The sequence below is a fragment of the Ranitomeya imitator genome, chromosome 1, assembly GCF_032444005.1.
Source record: "Ranitomeya imitator isolate aRanImi1 chromosome 1, aRanImi1.pri, whole genome shotgun sequence".
In the NCBI taxonomy this organism is placed as follows: Eukaryota; Metazoa; Chordata; class Amphibia; order Anura; family Dendrobatidae; genus Ranitomeya; species Ranitomeya imitator.
This window is the reverse complement of record NC_091282.1, coordinates 21423850-21446772: the sequence shown is the minus strand read 5'-3', so window position 1 is coordinate 21446772 and position 22923 is coordinate 21423850. Positions and strand designations below refer to the sequence as shown.

At 43.7% G+C, this 22923-nt stretch overlaps 1 protein-coding gene across 1 annotated transcript in view; it reads right to left on the bottom strand.

Moving 5' to 3' along the window:
* Positions 1-22923, bottom strand: part of ARID3C (AT-rich interaction domain 3C) — a 234885-nt gene that overhangs the window by 89038 nt on the left and 122924 nt on the right. The window contains exon 3 of the mRNA XM_069745859.1: positions 8217-8289. Coding sequence (XP_069601960.1) covers positions 8217-8289 — 73 coding nt within the window. The remainder of the gene's footprint in view (positions 1-8216; positions 8290-22923) is intronic.

Genomic DNA, 22923 nt, shown 5'->3' with positions numbered 1-22923 from the left:
GAGTGCAGCTCTGGGGTATAATACAGGATGTAATTCAGGATCAGTAATGTAATGTATGTACACAGTGACTGCACCAGCAGAATAGTGAGTGCAGCAGTGGAGTATAATACAGGATGTAATTCAGGATCAGTAATGTAATGTATGTACACAGTGACTGCACCAGCAGAATAGTGAGTGCAGCTCTGGAGTATAATACAGGAGGTAACTCAGGATCAGTAATGTAATGTATGTACACAGTGACTGCACCAGCAGAATAGTGAGTGCAGTTCTGAGGTATAATACAGGATGTAACTCAGGATCTGTAATGTAATGTATGTACACAGTGACTGCACCAGCAGAATAGTGAGTGCAGCTCTGGGGTATAATACAGGATGTAACTCAGGATCAGTAATGTAATGTATGTACACAGTGACTGCACCAGCAGAATAGTGAGTGCAGCTCTGGAGTATAATACAGGATGTAACTCAGGATCAGTAATGTATGTACACAGTGACTGCACCAGCAGAATATTGAGTGCAGCTCTGGGGTATAATACAGGATGTAACTCAGGATCAGTAATGTAATGTATGTACACAGTGACTGCACCAGCAGAATAGTGAGTGCAGCTCTGGGGTATAATACAGGATGTAACACAGGATCAGTAATGTAATGTATGTACACAGTGACTGCACCAGCAGAATAGTGAGTGCAGCTCTGGAGTATAATACAGGAGGTAACTCAGGATCAGTAATGTATGTACACAGTGACTGCACCAGCAGAATAGTGAGTGCAGCTCTGGGGTATAATACAGGATGTAACACAGGATCAGTAATGTAATGTATGTACACAGTGACTGCACCAGCAGAATAGTGAGTGCAGCTCTGGAGTATAATACAGGAGGTAACTCAGGATCAGTAATGTATGTACACAGTGACTGCACCAGCAGAATAGTGAGTGCAGCTCTGGAGTATAATACAGGAGGTAACTCAGGATCAGTAATGTATGTACACAGTGACTGCACCAGCAGAATAGTGAGTGCAGCTCTGGGGTATAATACAGAATGTAATTCAGGATCAGTAATGTAATGTATGTACACTGTGACTGCACCAGCAGAATAGTGAGTGCAGCTCTGGAGTATAATACAGGAGGTAACTCAGGATCAGTAATGTATGTACACAGTGACTGCACCAGCAGAATAGTGAGTGCAGCTCTGGAGTATAATACAGGAGGTAACTCAGGATCAGTAATGTAATGTATGTACACAGTGACTGCACCAGCAGAATAGTGAGTGCAGTTCTGAGGTATAATACAGGATGTAACTCAGGATCTGTAATGTAATGTATGTACACAGTGACTGCACCAGCAGAATAGTGAGTGCAGCTCTGGGGTATAATACAGGATGTAACTCAGGATCAGTAATGTAATGTATGTACACAGTGACTGCACCAGCATAATAGTGAGTGCAGCTCTGGGCTATAATACAGGAGGTAACTCAGGATCAGTAATGTAATGTATGTACACAGTGACTGCACCAGCAGAATAGTGAGTGCAGCTCTGGAGTATAATACAGGATGTAACTCAGGATCAGTAATGTATGTACACAGTGACTGCACCAGCAGAATAGTGAGTGCAGTAGTGGAGTATAATACAGGATGTAATTCAGGATCAGTAATGTAAGTACACAGTGACTGCACCAGCAGAATAGTGAGTGCAGCTCTGGGGTATAATACAGGATGTAACTCAGGATCAGTAATGTAATGTATGTACACAGTGACTGCACCAGCAGAATAGTGAGTGCAGCTCTGGAGTATAATACAGGAGGTAACTCAGGATCAGTAATGTAATGCACCAGCAGAATAGTGAGTGCAGTTCTGGGGTATAATACAGGATGTAACTCAGGATCAGTAATGTAATGTATGTACACAGTGACTGCACCAGCAGAATAGTGAGTGCAGTTCTGGGGTATAATACAGGATGTAACTCAGGATCAGTAATGTAATGTATGTACACAGTGACTGCACCAGCAGAATAGTGAGTGCAGCTCTGGGCTATAATACAGGAGGTAACTCAGGATCAGTAATGTAATGTATGTACACAGTGACTGCACCAGCAGAATAGTGAGTGCAGTTCTGGGGTATAATACAGGATGTAACTCAGGATCAGTAATGTAATGTATGTACACAGTGACTGCACCAGCAGAATAGTGAGTGCAGCTCTGGAGTATAATACAGGATGTAACTCAGGATCAGTAATGTATGTACACAGTGACTGCACCAGCAGAATAGTGAGTGCAGCAGTGGAGTATAATACAGGATGTAATTCAGGATCAGTAATGTAATGTATGTACACAGGGACTGCACCAGCAGAATATTGAGTGCAGCTCTGGGGTATAATACAGGATGTAACTCAGGATCAGTAATGTAATGTATGTACACAGTGACTGCACCAGCAGAATAGTGAGTGCAGCTCTGCAGTATAATACAGGATGTAACTCAGGGTCAGTAATGTAATGTATGTACACAGTGACTGCACCAGCAGAACAGTGAGTGCAGCTCTGGGGTATAATACAGGATGTAAATAAGGATCAGTAATGTAATGTATGTATACAGTGACTGCACCAGCAGAATAGTGAGTGCAGCTCTGGAGTATAATACAGGATGTAACTCAGGATCAGTAATGTAATGTATGTACACAGTGACTGCACCAGCAGAATAGTGAGTGCAGCTCTGGGGTATAATACAGGATGTAACTCAGGATCAGTAATGTAATGTATGTACACAGTGACTGCACCAGCAGAATAGTGAGTGCAGCTCTGGAGTATAATACAGGAGGTAACTCAGGATCAGTAATGTAATGTATGTACACAGTGACTGCACCAGCAGAATAGTGAGTGCAGCTCTGGAGTATAATACAGGATGTAACTCAGGATCAGTAATGTAATGTATGTACACAGTGACTGCACCAGCAGAATAGTGAGTGCAGCTCTGGAGTATAATACAGGATGTAACTCAGGATCAGTAATGTAATGCACCAGCAGAATAGTGAGTGCAGTTCTGGGGTATAATACAGGATGTAACTCAGGATCAGTAATGTAATGTATGTACACAGTGACTGCACCAGCAGAATAGTGAGTGCAGCTCTGGGGTATAATACATGATGTAACTCAGGATCAGTAATGTAATGTATGTAAACAGTGACTGCACCAGCAGAATAGTGAGTGCAGCTCTGGGGTATAATACAGGATGTAACTGAGGATCAGTAATATAATGTATGTACACAGTGACTGCACCAGCAGAATAGTGAGTGCAGCTCTGGAGTATAATACAGGAGGTAACTCAGGATCAGTAATGTAATGTATGTACACAGTGACTGCACCAGCAGAATAGTGAGTGCAGCTCTGGGGTATAATACAGGATGTAACTCAGGATCAGTAATGTATGTACACAGTGACTGCACCAGCAGAATAGTGAGTGTAGCTCTGGAGTATAATACAAGATGTAACTCAGGATCAGTAATGTAATGTATGTACACAGTGACTGCACCAGCAGAATAGTGAGCGCAGCTCTGGAGTATAATACAGGATGTAACTCAGGAAAGAGGAATGTAATGTATGTACACAGTGACTGCACCAGCAGAATAGTGAGTGCAGCTCTGGGGTATAATACAGGATGTAACACAGGATCAGTAATGTAATGTATGTACACAGTGACTGCACCAGCAGAATAGTGAGTTCAGCTCTGGAGTATAATACAGGAGGTAACTGAGGATCAGTAATGTAATGTATGTACACAGTGACTGCACCAGCAGAATAGTGAGTGCAGCTCTGGAGTATAATACAGGATGTAACTCAGGATCTGTAATGTAATGTATGTACACAGTGACTGCACCAGCAGAATAGTGAGTGCAGCTCTGGGGTATAATACAGGATGTAACTCAGGATCAGTAATGTAATGTATGTACACAGTGACTGCACCAGCAGAATAGTGAGTGCAGCTCTGGAGTATAATACAGGATGTAACTCAGGATCAGTAATGTATGTACACAGTGACTGCACCAGCAGAATAGTGAGTGCAGCTCTGGGGTATAATACAGGATGTAATTCAGGATCAGTAATGTAATGTATGTACACAGTGACTGCACCAGCAGAATAGTGAGTGCAGCAGTGGAGTATAATACAGGATGTAATTCAGGATCAGTAATGTAATGTATGTACACAGTGACTGCACCAGCAGAATAGTGAGTGCAGCTCTGGAGTATAATACAGGAGGTAACTCAGGATCAGTAATGTAATGTATGTACACAGTGACTGCACCAGCAGAATAGTGAGTGCAGTTCTGAGGTATAATACAGGATGTAACTCAGGATCTGTAATGTAATGTATGTACACAGTGACTGCACCAGCAGAATAGTGAGTGCAGCTCTGGGGTATAATACAGGATGTAACTCAGGATCAGTAATGTAATGTATGTACACAGTGACTGCACCAGCAGAATAGTGAGTGCAGCTCTGGAGTATAATACAGGATGTAACTCAGGATCAGTAATGTATGTACACAGTGACTGCACCAGCAGAATATTGAGTGCAGCTCTGGGGTATAATACAGGATGTAACTCAGGATCAGTAATGTAATGTATGTACACAGTGACTGCACCAGCAGAATAGTGAGTGCAGCTCTGGGGTATAATACAGGATGTAACACAGGATCAGTAATGTAATGTATGTACACAGTGACTGCACCAGCAGAATAGTGAGTGCAGCTCTGGAGTATAATACAGGAGGTAACTCAGGATCAGTAATGTATGTACACAGTGACTGCACCAGCAGAATAGTGAGTGCAGCTCTGGGGTATAATACAGGATGTAACACAGGATCAGTAATGTAATGTATGTACACAGTGACTGCACCAGCAGAATAGTGAGTGCAGCTCTGGAGTATAATACAGGAGGTAACTCAGGATCAGTAATGTATGTACACAGTGACTGCACCAGCAGAATAGTGAGTGCAGCTCTGGAGTATAATACAGGAGGTAACTCAGGATCAGTAATGTATGTACACAGTGACTGCACCAGCAGAATAGTGAGTGCAGCTCTGGGGTATAATACAGAATGTAATTCAGGATCAGTAATGTAATGTATGTACACTGTGACTGCACCAGCAGAATAGTGAGTGCAGCTCTGGAGTATAATACAGGAGGTAACTCAGGATCAGTAATGTATGTACACAGTGACTGCACCAGCAGAATAGTGAGTGCAGCTCTGGAGTATAATACAGGAGGTAACTCAGGATCAGTAATGTAATGTATGTACACAGTGACTGCACCAGCAGAATAGTGAGTGCAGTTCTGAGGTATAATACAGGATGTAACTCAGGATCTGTAATGTAATGTATGTACACAGTGACTGCACCAGCAGAATAGTGAGTGCAGCTCTGGGGTATAATACAGGATGTAACTCAGGATCAGTAATGTAATGTATGTACACAGTGACTGCACCAGCATAATAGTGAGTGCAGCTCTGGGCTATAATACAGGAGGTAACTCAGGATCAGTAATGTAATGTATGTACACAGTGACTGCACCAGCAGAATAGTGTGTGCAGCTCTGGAGTATAATACAGGATGTAACTCAGGATCAGTAATGTATGTACACAGTGACTGCACCAGCAGAATAGTGAGTGCAGTAGTGGAGTATAATACAGGATGTAATTCAGGATCAGTAATGTAAGTACACAGTGACTGCACCAGCAGAATAGTGAGTGCAGCTCTGGGGTATAATACAGGATGTAACTCAGGATCAGTAATGTAATGTATGTACACAGTGACTGCACCAGCAGAATAGTGAGTGCAGCTCTGGAGTATAATACAGGAGGTAACTCAGGATCAGTAATGTAATGCACCAGCAGAATAGTGAGTGCAGTTCTGGGGTATAATACAGGATGTAACTCAGGATCAGTAATGTAATGTATGTACACAGTGACTGCACCAGCAGAATAGTGAGTGCAGTTCTGGGGTATAATACAGGATGTAACTCAGGATCAGTAATGTAATGTATGTACACAGTGACTGCACCAGCAGAATAGTGAGTGCAGCTCTGGGCTATAATACAGGAGGTAACTCAGGATCAGTAATGTAATGTATGTACACAGTGACTGCACCAGCAGAATAGTGAGTGCAGTTCTGGGGTATAATACAGGATGTAACTCAGGATCAGTAATGTAATGTATGTACACAGTGACTGCACCAGCAGAATAGTGAGTGCAGCTCTGGAGTATAATACAGGATGTAACTCAGGATCAGTAATGTATGTACACAGTGACTGCACCAGCAGAATAGTGAGTGCAGCAGTGGAGTATAATACAGGATGTAATTCAGGATCAGTAATGTAATGTATGTACACAGTGACTGCACCAGCAGAATATTGAGTGCAGCTCTGGGGTATAATACAGGATGTAACTCAGGATCAGTAATGTAATGTATGTACACAGTGACTGCACCAGCAGAATAGTGAGTGCAGCTCTGCAGTATAATACAGGATGTAACTCAGGGTCAGTAATGTAATGTATGTACACAGTGACTGCACCAGCAGAACAGTGAGTGCAGCTCTGGGGTATAATACAGGATGTAAATAAGGATCAGTAATGTAATGTATGTATACAGTGACTGCACCAGCAGAATAGTGAGTGCAGCTCTGGAGTATAATACAGGATGTAACTCAGGATCAGTAATGTAATGTATGTACACAGTGACTGCACCAGCAGAATAGTGAGTGCAGCTCTGGGGTATAATACAGGATGTAACTCAGGATCAGTAATGTAATGTATGTACACAGTGACTGCACCAGCAGAATAGTGAGTGCAGCTCTGGAGTATAATACAGGAGGTAACTCAGGATCAGTAATGTAATGTATGTACACAGTGACTGCACCAGCAGAATAGTGAGTGCAGCTCTGGAGTATAATACAGGATGTAACTCAGGATCAGTAATGTAATGTATGTACACAGTGACTGCACCAGCAGAATAGTGAGTGCAGCTCTGGAGTATAATACAGGATGTAACTCAGGATCAGTAATGTAATGCACCAGCAGAATAGTGAGTGCAGTTCTGGGGTATAATACAGGAGGTAACTCAGGATCAGTAATGTAATGTATGTACACAGTGACTGCACCAGCAGAATAGTGAGTGCAGCTCTGGGCTATAATACAGGAGGTAACTCAGGATCAGTAATGTAATGCACCAGCAGAATAGTGAGTGCAGTTCTGGGGTATAATACAGGATGTAACTCAGGATCAGTAATGTAATGTATGTACACAGTGACTGCACCAGCAGAATAGTGAGTGCAGTTCTGGGGTATAATACAGGATGTAACTCAGGATCAGTAATGTAATGTATGTACACAGTGACTGCACCAGCAGAATAGTGAGTGCAGCTCTGGGCTATAATACAGGAGGTAACTCAGGATCAGTAATGTAATGTATGTACACAGTGACTGCACCAGCAGAATAGTGAGTGCAGTTCTGGGGTATAATACAGGATGTAACTCAGGATCAGTAATGTAATGTATGTACACAGTGACTGCACCAGCAGAATAGTGAGTGCAGCTCTGGAGTATAATACAGGATGTAACTCAGGATCAGTAATGTATGTACACAGTGACTGCACCAGCAGAATAGTGAGTGCAGCAGTGGAGTATAATACAGGATGTAACTCAGGATCAGTAATGTAATGTATGTACACAGTGACTGCACCAGCAGAATAGTGAGTGCAGCTCTGGAGTATAATACAGGAGGTAACTCAGGATCAGTAATGTAATGTATGTACACAGTGACTGCACCAGCAGAATAGTGAGTGCAGCTCTGGAGTATAATACAGGATGTAACTCAGGATCAGTAATGTAATGTATGTACACAGTGACTGCACCAGCAGAATAGTGAGTGCAGCTCTGGAGTATAATACAGGATGTAACTCAGGATCAGTAATGTAATGTATGTACACAGTGACTGCACCAGCAGAATAGTGAGTGCAGCTCTGGGGTATAATACAGGATGTAACTCAGGATCAGTAATCTAATGTATGTACACAGTGACTGCACCAGCAGAATAGTGAGTGCAGCTCTGGAGTATAATACAGGATGTAAATAAGGATCAGTAATGTAATGTATGTACACAGTGACTGCACCAGCAGAATAGTGAGTGCAGCTCTGGGGTGATTTGCACAGTATGGAGCCGTCTCGTGTCACTCACCTCTCTTCTGCATGAAGCTGAACAGATCATCCAGGAATTCCTTCCTCTTGGGGTCTTCATCCAGCTCGTACAACTGTAAGATAAGGCAGAGATTCAGCATTAGTATCTCACCTGACATGAGGCGATCCTCAGACTGACCCCCGTCCGGTCCTTTTTTACCCCGTCGTCCATAACTTATAGGACTCAGATCTCACAGACCGTCTGACAGGTGAGTGCGCAGAGGAGGATATTCACATCACAAAGATGGCGTCACCAATAACACTGGTGTCTATGAGGGGGTGGGTGTGCGGGACGATAGAGACCCCCGCTGTGGGTGGAGGACCCCTTTGGTAAGCACTAAGCATGAGACGTCCTCAGGATGGAGGTCTCAGACCACTTATTGTGTATGGGTGGGCACAGGCCAATGATTGGTAAGGGGCTCAGGTCCCTGGTGGTACGTTGGGGGCTCCGTCATTACTAATGGGGATTCCCGCACATGGTGGCGGAGCCCGAGGTCATTACGTGGTTAAGACATGACATAACATGAGAGCTCGGGGGGCCCCGGGGAGCCCGGCCGCCCGCTACCGACAGGCCTGTAATGTATTCTGCAGCTCATGAAGTCTCCCCTATTTATTGTCCTCGGCCGGGGAACGATTCCATTATCAGAGCGTTAAATACACAACAAGCCGAGATTTAAAGGGGAAGAACAACAATCAGGGCGCCTTTATTTATTTAGTTATTTTGCTTAACTCCATTTATTTTAGGCTCAAAATTATATTTGCAATTGGGTCCAGTTAAAAAATTTGCACCGTTTAGGTTTGACAGGCTCTTCTATCTGCAGAAGGAGTTAACTAAAAATCAGTCAGTAAGCTCCATATCTGTTTTCGGAATGAATTAAAAGAAAATCAAAAAACAAACTTTCCCCTTAAAGGTGCAAATGTCATTTAAAGTTGTGATTGACAGGTCACATGACCAGGTGATGGGAATGAGCCCCTTTATGGTATAGGTAGAGCAATACGAGGGCTCAGTATAAATGGGGCGACTAGTGGAGATCTTCCCCCTCTTTCATCCCCGGAATGTGCACCAGACCATTTGCACAAGTTTTCGACCCCCTGCCTGTGATAAGTGACTATGGAGCTGCGGACGCGGCACATGGTCCTTCGCCTCCTCCGCCGTTGTGCCGCGAGTGCAGAGTAACAAACCGTCCTCCTCGTCAGGTCGCCCACCGCGATTATCAGATCATATAAAGCAGGTGTGACTGGCGGTAACGATCGCCGCTCCGGCCACACAGACGACTTCCCAAACATAATGAGGTTATATAAGTGAGCAGCGGCTGCCAGAACAATAATTGCCGGGTCAAGAGGCCCTTCGATTTCTCTAATAACTGAGACATACAGATCAATAAGGACAGATGATCCGGACCGGGGAGGCGCGCACTGAGGAGGCGCGGACGGGCAAGAGGCACGATCAGCCGCCGACGTGGACAGGAGATTGCTCTATTCCTGGGACTTGGACTTGAACTTCGTGGATGAAGATTTGCCAATAACGATAACAAGCCTTGTCTCCTTTAATAGAGCCCCGCGTCATTAATATTGAGAAAGAGGATAGCCTCACGAAACTAAATAATGCCTAGCCCAAGGACAGAAATGTGCAGGGAGTATAGCCATAAACTAACAGCAAGGAAAAGGAAAGTATACATAGGATAACCTCACCGAAACTCACTAACGCCTAGCCTGAGGACAGAAATGTGCAGGGAGGCACAGACTGCCAGCATGAAAAAGGAGAATATAGATAGTGAGTTTCGGCGAGGCTATCCTATCTATACTTTCCTTTTTCATGCTGGTAGTTTTTGGCTATCCTCCCTGCACATTTCTTTCCTTAGACTAGAAATTAGTGGGTTTCGGTGAGGCTATCCTATCTATACTTTCCTTTTTCATGCTGGCAGTCTATGGCTATCCTCCCTGCACATGTCTGTCCCTAGATTAGGCATTAGTGTGTTTTGGTGAGGCTATCCTATCTATACTTTCCTTTTTCATGCTGGCAGTCTATGGCTATCCTCCCTGCACATTTCTTTCCCTAGACTAGGCGTTAGTGAGTTTCGGTGAGGCTATCCCAAAGCCTAGTCTAGGGAAAAAAATGTGCAAGGAATGATAGGCATAGACTGCCAGCATAAAAAAGGAAAGTATAGATAGGATAGCCTCACTGAAACCCACTAATGTCTAGTCTAAGGAAAGAAATGTGCAGGGAGGATAGTCATAAACTACCAGCATGAAAAAAGAAAGTATAGATAGGATAGCCTCACTGAAACCCACTAAAGCCTCGTCTGAAGAAAGAAATATGCAGGGAGGATAGCCTAAAAGAACCTCAAGCCTGACAGATCACAATACGAAACAGACCCACAGCAATTCTACAACGAGGAAAGAAATGTGAACAGGATAGCCTAAAGAACTCCAAGCTTGACAGATGAAAACACAGTTAGGTTAGACTCACTTTAACTCACTAACTTAGTCCGAGGAACGATGTGTGCAGGAAGGATATCCTCAAAGAACCTCAAGCCTGAGAGACAAAAAGACAGAATAGACTCACAGCTAATCACTAACTACTCCCACCAGAAAATAAATGTAAAAAGGATAGTCATGAACTCCCAGCATGAAAAAGGAAGGGGCGTATAGTGAGTTACTGTGAGTCTATCCTAATTCCTAGCCTGAAAAAAGAAATGTGAAGAGGATAGCCTAAATGAACTCCAAGCCTGATAGATGAAAAGACAGATAGAATAGACTAACAATAATTCACTAACTCCTATGATGAGGAAAAATAAATGAGAAGAGGATAACCATGAACGAGGAAAGAACAGGTAGGATAAGCTCACAGTAACTCACTAACTCCTAGTACGAGGAAAGAAATGTGACTAGGATAGCCATGAACTTCCAGTCTGGAAAAAATAAAGTGCAGATATGACAGTTGTGCTTAAAAGTTTACATACCCCGGCAGAATTTTTGCTTTCTTGGCCTTATTTCAGAGAATATGAATGATAACACCAAAACTTTTTCTCCACTCATGGTTAGTGGTTGGGTGAAGCATTTATTGTCAGACTACTGTGTTTTCTCTTTTTAAGTCATAATGACAACCCAAAACATCCAAATGACCCTGATCAAAAGTTTACATACCCTGGTGATTTGGCCTGAGAACATGCACAGAAGTTGACACAAATGGGTGTGAATGGCTGCTACAGGTACAGTAACAACCTCATCTGTGACCTGTTTGCCTGTAATCAGTGTGTGCATAAAAGCTGAGGGAGTTTCTGGGATCCAGACAGACTCTTGCATCTTTCATCCAGCCACTGACGTTTCTGGATTGTGAGTCATGGGGAAAGAAAAAGAATTGTCAACAGATCTACGGGAAAAGGTAGTTGAACTGCATAAAACAGGAAAGGGATACAAAAAGATATCCAAGGAATTGATAATGCCAGTCAGCAGCGTTCACACTGTGATTAACAAATGGAAAATCAGGGGGTCTGTAAAAACAAAACCACGGTCAGGTAGACCAACAAAAATGTCATCCACAACTGCCAGGAAAATTGTTCAGGATGCAAAGAAAAACCCACAAATAACATCAGCTGAAATACAGGACTCGTGGAAAACTAGCGGTGTGGCTGTTTCAAGATGAACAATAAGGAGGCACCTGAAGAAAAATTGGCAGCATGGTCGAGTCACCAGAAGAAAGCCATTCCTGCGCAAATGCCACATAGTATCTCACCTACAATACGCAAAACAGCAGAGACAAGCCTCAAAACTTCTGGAACAAGGTAATTTGGAGTGATGAGACCAAAATTGAACTTTTTGGCCACAACCATAAACGATACATTTGGAGAGAAGTCAACAAGGCGTATGATGAAAGGAACACCATTCCTACTGCAAAGCACGGAGGTGAATCGCTGATGTTTTGGGGATGTGTGAGCTACAGAGGCACAGGAAACTTGGTCAAAGTTGAAGGAAAGATGAAAGTAGCACGTTATCAGCAAATACTGGAGGAAAATTTGCAATCATCAGCCCAGAAGCTGCGCATGGGACATACTTGGATGTTCCAACATGACAATGATCCAGAACACAAGGCCAAGTCGACCTGTCATTGGCTACAGCAGAACAAAGTGAAGGTTCTGGAGTGGCCATCTCAGTCTCCTGACCTCAATATCATTGAGCCACTCTGGGGAGAACTCAAGTGCACAGTTCATACTAGACAGCCCAGGAACTTACAGGAACTTGAGGCTTTTTGCCAAGAAGAGTGGGCAGCTTTACTATCTGAGAAAATGAAGAACCTCATCTACAACTACCACAAAAGACTTCAAGCTGTCATTGATGTTAGAGGGGGCCATACACGGTATTAAGAAACGGGGCATGTGAACTTTTGATCAGGGTCATTTGGATGTTTTGGGTTGTCATTATGATTTAAAAAGAGAAAACACAGTAGTTTGACAATAAATGGCTTTACCCAACCACTAACCATGAGTGGAGAAAAGGTTTTGGTGTTATCATTCATATTCTCTGAAAAAAGGCCAAGAAAGCAAAAATTCTGCTGTGGTATGAAAACGTTTGAGCACAATTGTAAAGGATAGCCAGACAGAAATCCGTCAAATTCTAGTCTGAAGCAAGAAATGTCAAGATAGGATATCCTCACAGAAACCCACTAGCCTCCACTCTGGAGTAAAGAAATGTACTGAGAGGATAGCCACATACAAATCTACTACCTCCCAGTCTAAGAACGGAAAGCACAGAGGATAGACTCAGAAGAAGCCTGTAGCTCTCAATCCAATTAAATAAATTATCAAGAGGTTAGCCACATTTCACCACTAAAGTTCCAGTAGGATAGAAGAAATGTACGAAGAGGATATCCGCACAGAAACCCACCAACTCTTGGTTGGAGGAAAGAAATGCGTAAAGGATAGTCACGTAGTAACCGCTATCTCGTCTTCTGTGTACAGAGTATCTGGCATTGCTCCCCCTAAGGGAAGGAAGAGGGACACTGTGAAAAGGCCACGATGTCTTCGCCCTGATGGAAGCTGCAGATGGTGCGCAGGATTAGGATGGAATTCATTTGAATGCAGTCAAATTGGAGAAGCAGAAAAAGCCCGGATGCCGAGGGTAATTATTAGGATTTGCAAATCAAATATCTGCTGGTTCAACAACATTAAAAAGGAATCTGTATCCTCCAGAATATCCACCCACAGGACAGCAGAAATACGTATATATCAATGGTGGGGTACATAGTGACACCCCTGCAGGCCATGTGATCAGGACGCCCGATAGGGAGTCCACGATTACACAGGCAGCCACGGATAGGACCATGTGAGACTGGTCTAAATATGACGTCTATGTAATCTACATGTGGATGAGGCCCAACCATCGTCAACACGTGGAACCAGGGAGCATGTGCAGGGGAACCCCATAGAAGTGAACACGGGGCTACCTATGGGACAGGCATGGCACCGTGGCCACCTTCTTCCTTGGCCCCTTGTGGGCAAGATGGTTGGAAAGTTGATGAAGTCACAGGAATCCCAAAACGAAAAAGGTTAATATTGAGAGGTAGACGATGACTAGAGACAACCACATGGACGGTCTTGACCTAAGAGCTGACAATCTTGCCTCACACTGGAGCACAACCATGACTCCAGGGTGCACAGTTCAAGATCTATAACAGGTGCTATGCTTTTTCCCAGAGACGGGTGAACTGACATTGACCCATGAGGGCCCTCCCAGATGATGAGAGCCACTTCCAAGGTTCTGGTCACTGGATTGGTCATCCTCATTTGCTTGTCTGTTTACAGAGAGTGTTCACCGCAGCGGCATGCGTGCAGGTCCAAGCAGACATCGGGCGGCCCAATATGAAAAGCAGGTATCCACCATGGCCCTGACCGGAGGCCGCATGACGTCAACAGCCGCCTTTGCATGGCAATTTCCTTTAGAAATTGATATGGACACTGAACAGGAAATTCAAGGAGGCTTAGTAAGACTGGCCACTACCAGGAGAGTTTAAACCTCTAACTGCCGGGGGTGGGGGGCTGCGAGACAAGGGTAGCACCGACCATGAGATAGGAGAATCTCCAGGGCCTGGCTCATAGATGTCCAGGAACAACTGGTCAACAAAACTTCTCCTTCTCTTATGCCTACAATGGGAGTGCAGTATGAAGTCTGCTGGTGGAGCAGACTATTTTGAGGGACGGGCAGTCACACAGATTTGTGCATTCAGTGATATATATTTGTCTATATTTGCCCCGTATTCACATGTAAAGCGCCATGGAATAAATGGCGCTATAAAAATGTATAATAATAATAATAATAATAATATATAGATGGTTTGAAGTATTGTAGAACAATGGGGTCTCCATTATTCCCAGAGAAAAGAAGAAAGAAAATGCTGCTGCCTCACTGTGTCTCCAACCCACCAACTTCACTCCATAACCAAATGGAAACATATCCAACATCAACTGTCCTCGGTGGTTGATAACTTTCAGAAAAGGTGGTAAAAAATTGCAAACTTTTAAAGACTCCTCTAGTCTCTTCTTCAGGCTTAGTGAAAGCTCTGGTCTCTTCTTCAGGCTTAGTGAAAGCTCTGGTCTCTTCTTCAGGCTTAGTGAAAGCTCTGGTCTCTTCTTCAGGCTTAGTGAAAGCTCTGGTCTCTTCTTCAGGCTTAGTGAAAGCTCTGGTCTCTTCTTCAGGCTTAGTGAAAGCTCTGGTCTCTTCTTCAGGCTTAGTGGAAGCTCTGGTCTCTCCTTCAGGATTAGTGGAAGCTCTGGTCTCTCCTTCAGGCTTAGTGAAAGCTCTAGTCTCTTCTTCAGGCATAGTGAAAGCTCTAGTCTCTTCTTCAGGCTTAGTGAAAGCTCTAGTCTTTTCTTCAGGCTTAGTGAAAGCTCTAGTCTCTTCTTCAGGCTTAGTGAAAGCTCTGGTCTCTTCTTCAGGCTTAGTGAAAGCTCTCGTCTCTTCTTGAGGCTTAGTGAAAGCTCTGGTCTCTTCTTCAGGCTTAGTGAAAGCTCTGGTCTCTTCTTCATACTTAGTGAAAGCTCTGGTCTCTTCAGGCTTAGTGAAAGCTCTAGTCTCTTCTTCAGGCTTAGTGAAAGCTCTGGTCTCTTCTTCAGGCTTAGTGAAAGCTCTGGTTTCTCCTCCAGGATTAGTGAAAGCTCTGGTCTCTTCTTCAGGCTTAGTGAAAGCTCTAGTCTCTTCTTCAGGCTTAGTGAAAGCTCTGGTCTCTTCTTCAGGCTTGGTGAAAGCTCTGGTCTCTTCTTCAGGCTTAGTGAAAGCTCTGGTCTCTTCTTCAGGCTTAGTGAAAGCTCAGGTCTCTTCCTCAGGTATAGTGAAAGCTTTGGTCTCTTCTTCAGGCATAGTCAAAGTTCCCGCCTCTTCTTCAGGCAGAGTGAAAGCTCCAGTCTCTTCTTCAGTCATAGTGAAAGCCTGCAATTTGTTACCATCTTTTCAGTTCACCATTATAAAGTATCAACCACCGAGGACTCTCAATGTTCAATATTTTTTTATATACTGGCTAACACGATACTACACCCAACTGGAGGCACCAAGATTAGTGACGGGTGTGGTATTAATGTACTGTGCGGTGAGGTGTAAAGGACACCCAATTGATGTCTAGGCAGTTGCGTTTGCTCGATTGTTGGGTGGCAGCCTCTTATTGATCTGGCCTCCATATCTTCTAATGTCCTGATAGTTTTTATATGGCTTAGGGATGAATACTTCCCTTCTCCAGCCATCTCCTCCCCCTCCTCATGCTGAAACCACAATTTACAGCTCTCATTTCAGGAATAAAATAGCTTATTTACAACCGACTCCTTTCAGCCTTGTTGGGACAGCTGTTAAAATTCCTTCCTGGTGTCTCCCTCCCCCTTTCCTCTTTGCTTCTCCTCCTCTTCCCCACATAAGACATTTCTCCGCAATGTTTATAGGTTTTCTGGTTAAGTGATAATACACAGTGGCTCAATGACAACTATCCCATCAATTCAAGATATGTGTAGGAAGTGGAGGACATGAGATCAGAGAAGACTGGTTCTTTACTGCGTTGAGTCTGTAGGCTAAATGTGCACCTGCTACCTGGGATTCTGCTCTGGTTTTGGGAGGTTATGGCTCCAGCTGGACATGAACTTTAGGATTTGAGCCATCATTACCCAAATGCCATAGTATAAGGACCAACAAACCTTTGGATGAGGCCTGTTATTGAGGATCCTAAGATCTGACAAGACAGACTTTCCTTATTTGTTTCCTTCTGATGTGAGGATAGAGGTACCTGGTAGCCGCTTATCTCCCTTGTTCTATTGAAAGAATATTCAGCAAAGCTCTACTTGCTCAACCTGTCTTTTCTATACACATGCGTGCTCGACTCCTCTGGCAATCTCTAAGAGAGCAAAAGTATTGTCCTCAGAAATCCAAGCAAATCTCATGTTCTAAAATTCAGACATTATTTCTCAAGCCCAGAGATTCAAGTGTTTCTTCTTGAGTCCTGAGATTAAGAGGTTTCTTCTTGCATTCTAGGATTGAAATGTTTATTTTCAAGTCTAAGGTCGGAGACGTTTCTTCTTGAGTTGTACTTTTGACATGTTTCTTCTCAATCCGTAAGATTCAGACATTTCTTCTCAAGTCCTAGGATTCAGACGTTATTTATCGAGTGTTAGGATTCAGATATTTATTCCCAAGTCGCCGGATTGAGAAGTTTCCTTTCAAATCCTAGGATTCAGATGTTTCTTCTCGAGTTCTAGGATTGAGCAGTTTACTCTTAAGTCCAAAGATATTGACGTCTCTTATCATGCCCTAGGACTGAGATACTTCTTCTCAAGTCCTGGGACTGAGAGATTTCTTCTCGACACCTAGGATTAAGTTGAGTCCTATCTACTATATCATTGTCTAAGGGGTACTTCCGTCTTTCTGTCGACAACTTCCATCACGGAAATCCCGCGTCGCTGATTGGTCTCGCCAGCTGCCTGTCCTGGCTGCCACGACCAATCAGCGACGGGCACAGTCCGGCTGAGAATTAGTCCCTCCCTACTCCCCTGCAGTCAGTGCCCGGCGACCGCTCCATACTCCCCTCCAGTCAGCGCTCACACAGGGTTAATGCCACCGTTAACGGACCGGTAACGCACTCCGTTACCGCCGCTATTAACCCTGTGTGTCCTCAACTTTTTATTATTGATGCTGCCTATGCAGCATCAATAGTAAAAAGATGTCATGTTAAAAATAATAAAAAAAACAAAAAACCTGCTATTCTCACCTTCCGTAGTCCGCCCACGCGAGACCGCTAAGTCATCTGGGTAGTTTTGCAATGCATCCTGGGAACGGAAGATGGCGGCAGCCGCGCGCGCATCGGCACAGCTTTGCTGGATCCCGGCGGGTGAGTATATAACTATTTTTTATTTTAATTATTTTTTTAACAGGGATATGATGCCCACACTGCTAAATACTACGTGGGCTGTGTTATATACTGCGTGGGCAGTATTATATGCTGTTTGGGCTGTGTTATATACTGCGTGGCCACTGTTATATACTGCGTGGCCTGTATTAACGCATCAGGTATTCTACAATATGTATGTATGTATATAGCAGCCACATAGTATATAGCACAGGCCACGTAGTATTTGTCTGCTATATACTACATGGCTCCTATATACTACGTGGCCTGTGCTATATACTATGTGGCTGCTATATACATACATACATATTCTAGAATACCCGATGCGTTGGAATCGGGCCACCATCTTGTGGTTTATATATTTCTTCTTGAGTTGTAGAATTCAGACTTCTCTTCTTGAGTCCTAGGACTGAGATGTTTTTCTCGAGCCCTAGGATTCGGATGTTTCATATTGAGTCCTAGTTTTGAGATGTTGCTTCTCGAGTCCTGGGACAGAGATTTTCTAAAGTCCTAGAATTTATATGTTTCTTCTCAAGTCCTAGGATTCAGACTTATATTCTCAAGTGATAGAATTCAAATATTTCTTCTTGAGTCCTAGGATTCAGGGGATTGTTCTCATGTCCTATGATTCAGACATTTCTTCTCGAGTCCTCAGGTTCAGATGTTACTCTTTGGGTCCAAAGATTCAGACTTTTTTGTCGAGTCTTACATTTCAGATGTTTCTTTTTGGAGTACTGAAATTCAGTTATCTGTTCTACAGTCTTGAGATTCAGATATTTCTTCTGAGATGCAGATGTGTATTTCAGAATCTTGAGTTTCAGCTCTTACTTCTTGAATCAGTAATTCAGATGTTTCTCTTTGAGTCCAAGGATTCTTCTCAAGTCCTAACATTCAAATGTATTTCTCGAGTCCTGAGATTTAGATGTTTATTTTTGAGTCCTAGGATTCAGAGGTTTCTCCTCGAGCTTGTATAGTCTCACCATGTTTGTGTAGGTTTCCTATGGGTTTCCTTTCACTCCATAAGTCATACTGAACACAATAGCTGATGGTAAAATGCCGGAGCCCCGACATACAGATGTTTCTTCTTGAGTCCTGCAAGTCAATTCTTTCTTTTCATGTCTTAGAATCAGAAATGGCTTTTTTAGCCCTGAATTTCCAGTCAAGTAGTAAGATTTGGATTTTTCTTCTCCTGTTGTGAAATTTGGATATTTATTTTCTGTTCCTAAGATTTAGATGTTTCCTCTCATATTCTGAGATTCAACTGTTTCTCTCGGAGTTGTAAAATTCCGTTATTTCTTGTCTAGTTTCTAGAGTCTGCTGTTACTCTTCAAATCTTGAAATTCAGATGTCACATCTCAAGTCCTAAGATTTAGACATCAGTTCTTGAGTCCTGAGCTTCAGGTATTTCTTTTTGGATTCCTTAAATTTTAAGTATTTTTTTCTCTCACATCTGAGTAAGCAGATTCAAAATTTTTGTAGGTAGTCCTGAGATATAGATATTTCTTCTTGAGTTATCAGATGTAAATGTTTCCTGAAACTTAGATTCTAAAGTCCAGAGATGCAGATGTTTCTTCTCAAATCTTGACATTCAGATGCTTCTTCTCAGATCCTGAGATCTAGCTGTTTTTTTCTGAATCTTGAAATTCAGTTTTTTTTTTGTTGAGTTATGAGATTTAGAGGTTTCTTCTTGAATCCTGAGAGTCAGGTATTTCTTTACGAGTCCTGAGATTCAAATGTTACTTCCGAGTCCTGAGATTTAGATGCTTCTTCTCAGGACTTAAGAGTCAGGTCTTTGAGTCCTGAGATTCAGATGTTTTCTAGAATCTTGTGATTCATCCGTATCTTTCTGAGTGCTGAGATTAAGTTATTTTTCTCAAGTTTTCAGATTCACATGTTGTCTTGATTCTAGTGATCTAGATTAATCTTCTCATGTTTTGAGATTCGGATGTTTTGTTTCTTGATTCCTCACATTCAGATTTTGCTTCTCGGATTCCGAGATTCAAATGGTACTTCCTGAACACTGAGATTCAGACATTTCTTTCAGAGTTCAAAGATTCAGATGTTTTTCTTGAGTCCTGAGATTCACATGTCTCGTTCTGAGACTCAGATGTTCCGTCCCCAGTCCTGAGACTGAGATGTTCCGTCCCCAGTCCTGAGACTGAGATGTTCCGTCCCCAGTTCTGAGACTCAGATGTTCCATCCCCAGTCTTTAAACTCAGATGTTCCATCCCCAGTCCTTAAACTCAGATGTTCCATCCCCAATCCTGAGACTCAGATGTTCCATCCCCAGTCCTGAGACTCAGATGTTCCATCCCCAGTCCTGAGACTCAGATGTTCCATCCCCAGTCCTGAGACTCAGATGTTCCATCCCCAGTCCTGATGTTTCTTCCCAAGTTCTGGGATTCAGATATTTCTTCCCAAGTCCTGGGATGCAGATATTTCTTACCAAGTCCTGGGATTCAGATGTTTCATTTTGAGTCCTGGGATTCAGATGTTTCATCTCGAGTACTGAGATTCAGATGTTTTTTTTCTCTCAAGTCTGGAGATTCAGATGTTTCTTTCCGAGTCCAAACATTAACATTTTTATCTTTATTCCTGACATTTGAATGTTTATTTTCGAGTCCTGATATTCAGAAGACTTTTCTTGAGTCCTGAGATTCAGATGTTGTTTCTCAAATCCTGAGATTCAGAAGTTTTTTTTCTTGAGTCCTGAGATTTAGAGGTTTGTTTTCAAGTCAAAACATTAACATGTTTTTCATAATTCCTGAGATTTGGATGTTTCTTCCCGAGTCCTTAGACTAAGATATTTCTTTTTGAGTCCTTGGATTCAGATATTTCTTTTTGAGTCCTTGGATTCAGATATTTCTTTTTGAGTCCTTGGATTCAGATGTTTCTTTTTGAGTCCTGAGATTCAGATATTTCTTTTCGAGTCCTAAGATTAAGATGTTTTTCTTGAGTGCTGAGATTCAGATGTTACTTTCGGAATTCTAAAATGTTTTATTTCTCAAGTGCAGAAATTGCAAAATGTTGTCATCCAGATTGAGTCGTAAGATTCAGGAGCTATTTCGAAGTTTCACTCAACTCAAGACAAAATTTAATTAGTTGTACATGATGTTGCAGAAACAGGTTTCTAAAACTAGGAGGCAGCGTGATCCGAGTGGTGAAAAAATAAAAGGAGACTTATGTTGATGCCAAGGCCTTAGTGTTCGGTGTGGGGTGGATCAGGGATCTCCAGCTTTAGTACCGGGGACACTAGATACCAATGATTCTGGTACTGATACCCCCAGTGCGTATGTCCAGTGAAGGAGTGGACCATCGTCGTACATATGCAGCTGCACGTCCCTGGCACTGAGATGGTTAACCCTACATTATTTAGCAGCCAGTGAGACGAGAAGTGACGGCCTGACCACATCTCCTCAGGAAGTGACACGTTATTAATAATTCACTGTGATGTAGAGGATCACATGTGAGGTCTCCCGAGAAGCCGGGGTCTGATGTAAGCACCCATGTACAGGGCCACTTCTGACAGTGCAGCCCCCAGGGGCCTTCCCACACACCCCAATCCCACAAATCTTTTCCTTCCGACCTCATCTTAGGCTTCCTGGTCTAGGATTATTTAGTGACCCGTCAGTGGTTCCCCTGGGCCCGGCGTGTGCGGTGTTTTGGCGTGTGCGGTGTTTTGGCATGTGCGGTGTTTATACCCCATGCCTGTGATGCAGTCGGGGTTCCCGTGCTGCCGGCGCCGCGTGTTACACCGGTTTATGTCATCGAAGAGCTGACAATAAGGGACACGAGAAGCCGCCTCAGGACTCGCACGTCCTCTGTGTGAACCTTGGATGGGCTCCAGGCCCGGCTCGTGCGAGGGCTTCCCCCTCTCGTTATCACTGACGTATGGAGGAGATCCAACAACCACAGAGCTGGCCGCTCTCCATCCCAGCAGATGGGGAAGTGTGTCAGCAGCGCCGGCTGCGCCGACCGCCACTGACGGCTACTGTCAGATGTGAAAAGCCACTGACGGATACTGACAGATACTGACTGACACTGACAGCCAGTGACGGGCACTGACGGATACTGACAGCTACCGACTGACACTGACAGCTACTCACAGCCAGTGACGGGCACTGACGGCTACTAACAGCCACTGACGGCTACTAACAGCCACTGACGGATACTGACAGCCACTCACGGATACTGACGGCTACTAACAGCCACTGACGGCCACTGACAGCCACTCACGGCTACTAACAGCCACTGACGGCCACTGACAGCCACTCACGGATACTCACAGCCAATGACGGCTACTGACAGCCAATGACGGCCACTGACAGCCAATGACTGCTACTGACAGATACTGATGGATACTGAGGGCTACTACACTGACAGCCATCGACTGACACTTATGGCCACCGACGGTTACTGGTTGCAAATCACAAGAGGGTGCAGGTGTAACATCCTGAACATGTAGGGCCACGTATCACCTACCAGACTAGATACACGACTCAGCAGACAGTATCACACAGGATAGGATTAGATACACGGCTCTGCAGACAGTATCACCTACCAGACTAGATACACGACTCAGCAGACAGTATCACACAGGATAGGATTAGATACACGGCTCAGCAGTCAGTATCACCTACCAGACTAGATACACGACTCAGCAGACAGTATCACCTACCAGACTAGATACACGACTCAGCAGACAGTATCACACAGGATAGGATTAGATACACGGCTCAGCAGTCAGTATCACCTACCAGACTAGATACACGACTCAGCAGACAGTATCACACAGGATAGGATTAGATACACGGCTCAGCAGTCAGTATCACACAGGAGAGGATTAGATACACGGCTCTGCAGACAGTATCACACAGGATATGATTAGATACATGGCTCAGCAGTCAGTATCACACAGGATAGGATTAGATACACGGCTCTGCAGACAGTATCACACAGGATATGATTAGATACATGGCTCAGCAGTCAGTATCACACAGGATAGGATTAGATACACAGCTCAGCAGTCAGTATCACACAGGATATGATTAGATGCACGGCTCAGCAGTCAGTATCACACAGGAGAGGATTAGATACACGGCTCTGCAGACAGTATCACACAGGATATGATTAGATACATGGCTCAGCAGTCAGTATCACACAGGATAGGATTAGATACACGGCTCTGCAGACAGTATCACACAGGATATGATTAGATACATGGCTCAGCAGTCAGTATCACACAGGATAGGATTAGATACACAGCTCAGCAGACAGTATCACACAGGATATGATTAGATGCACGGCTCAGCAGTCAGTATCACACAGGAGA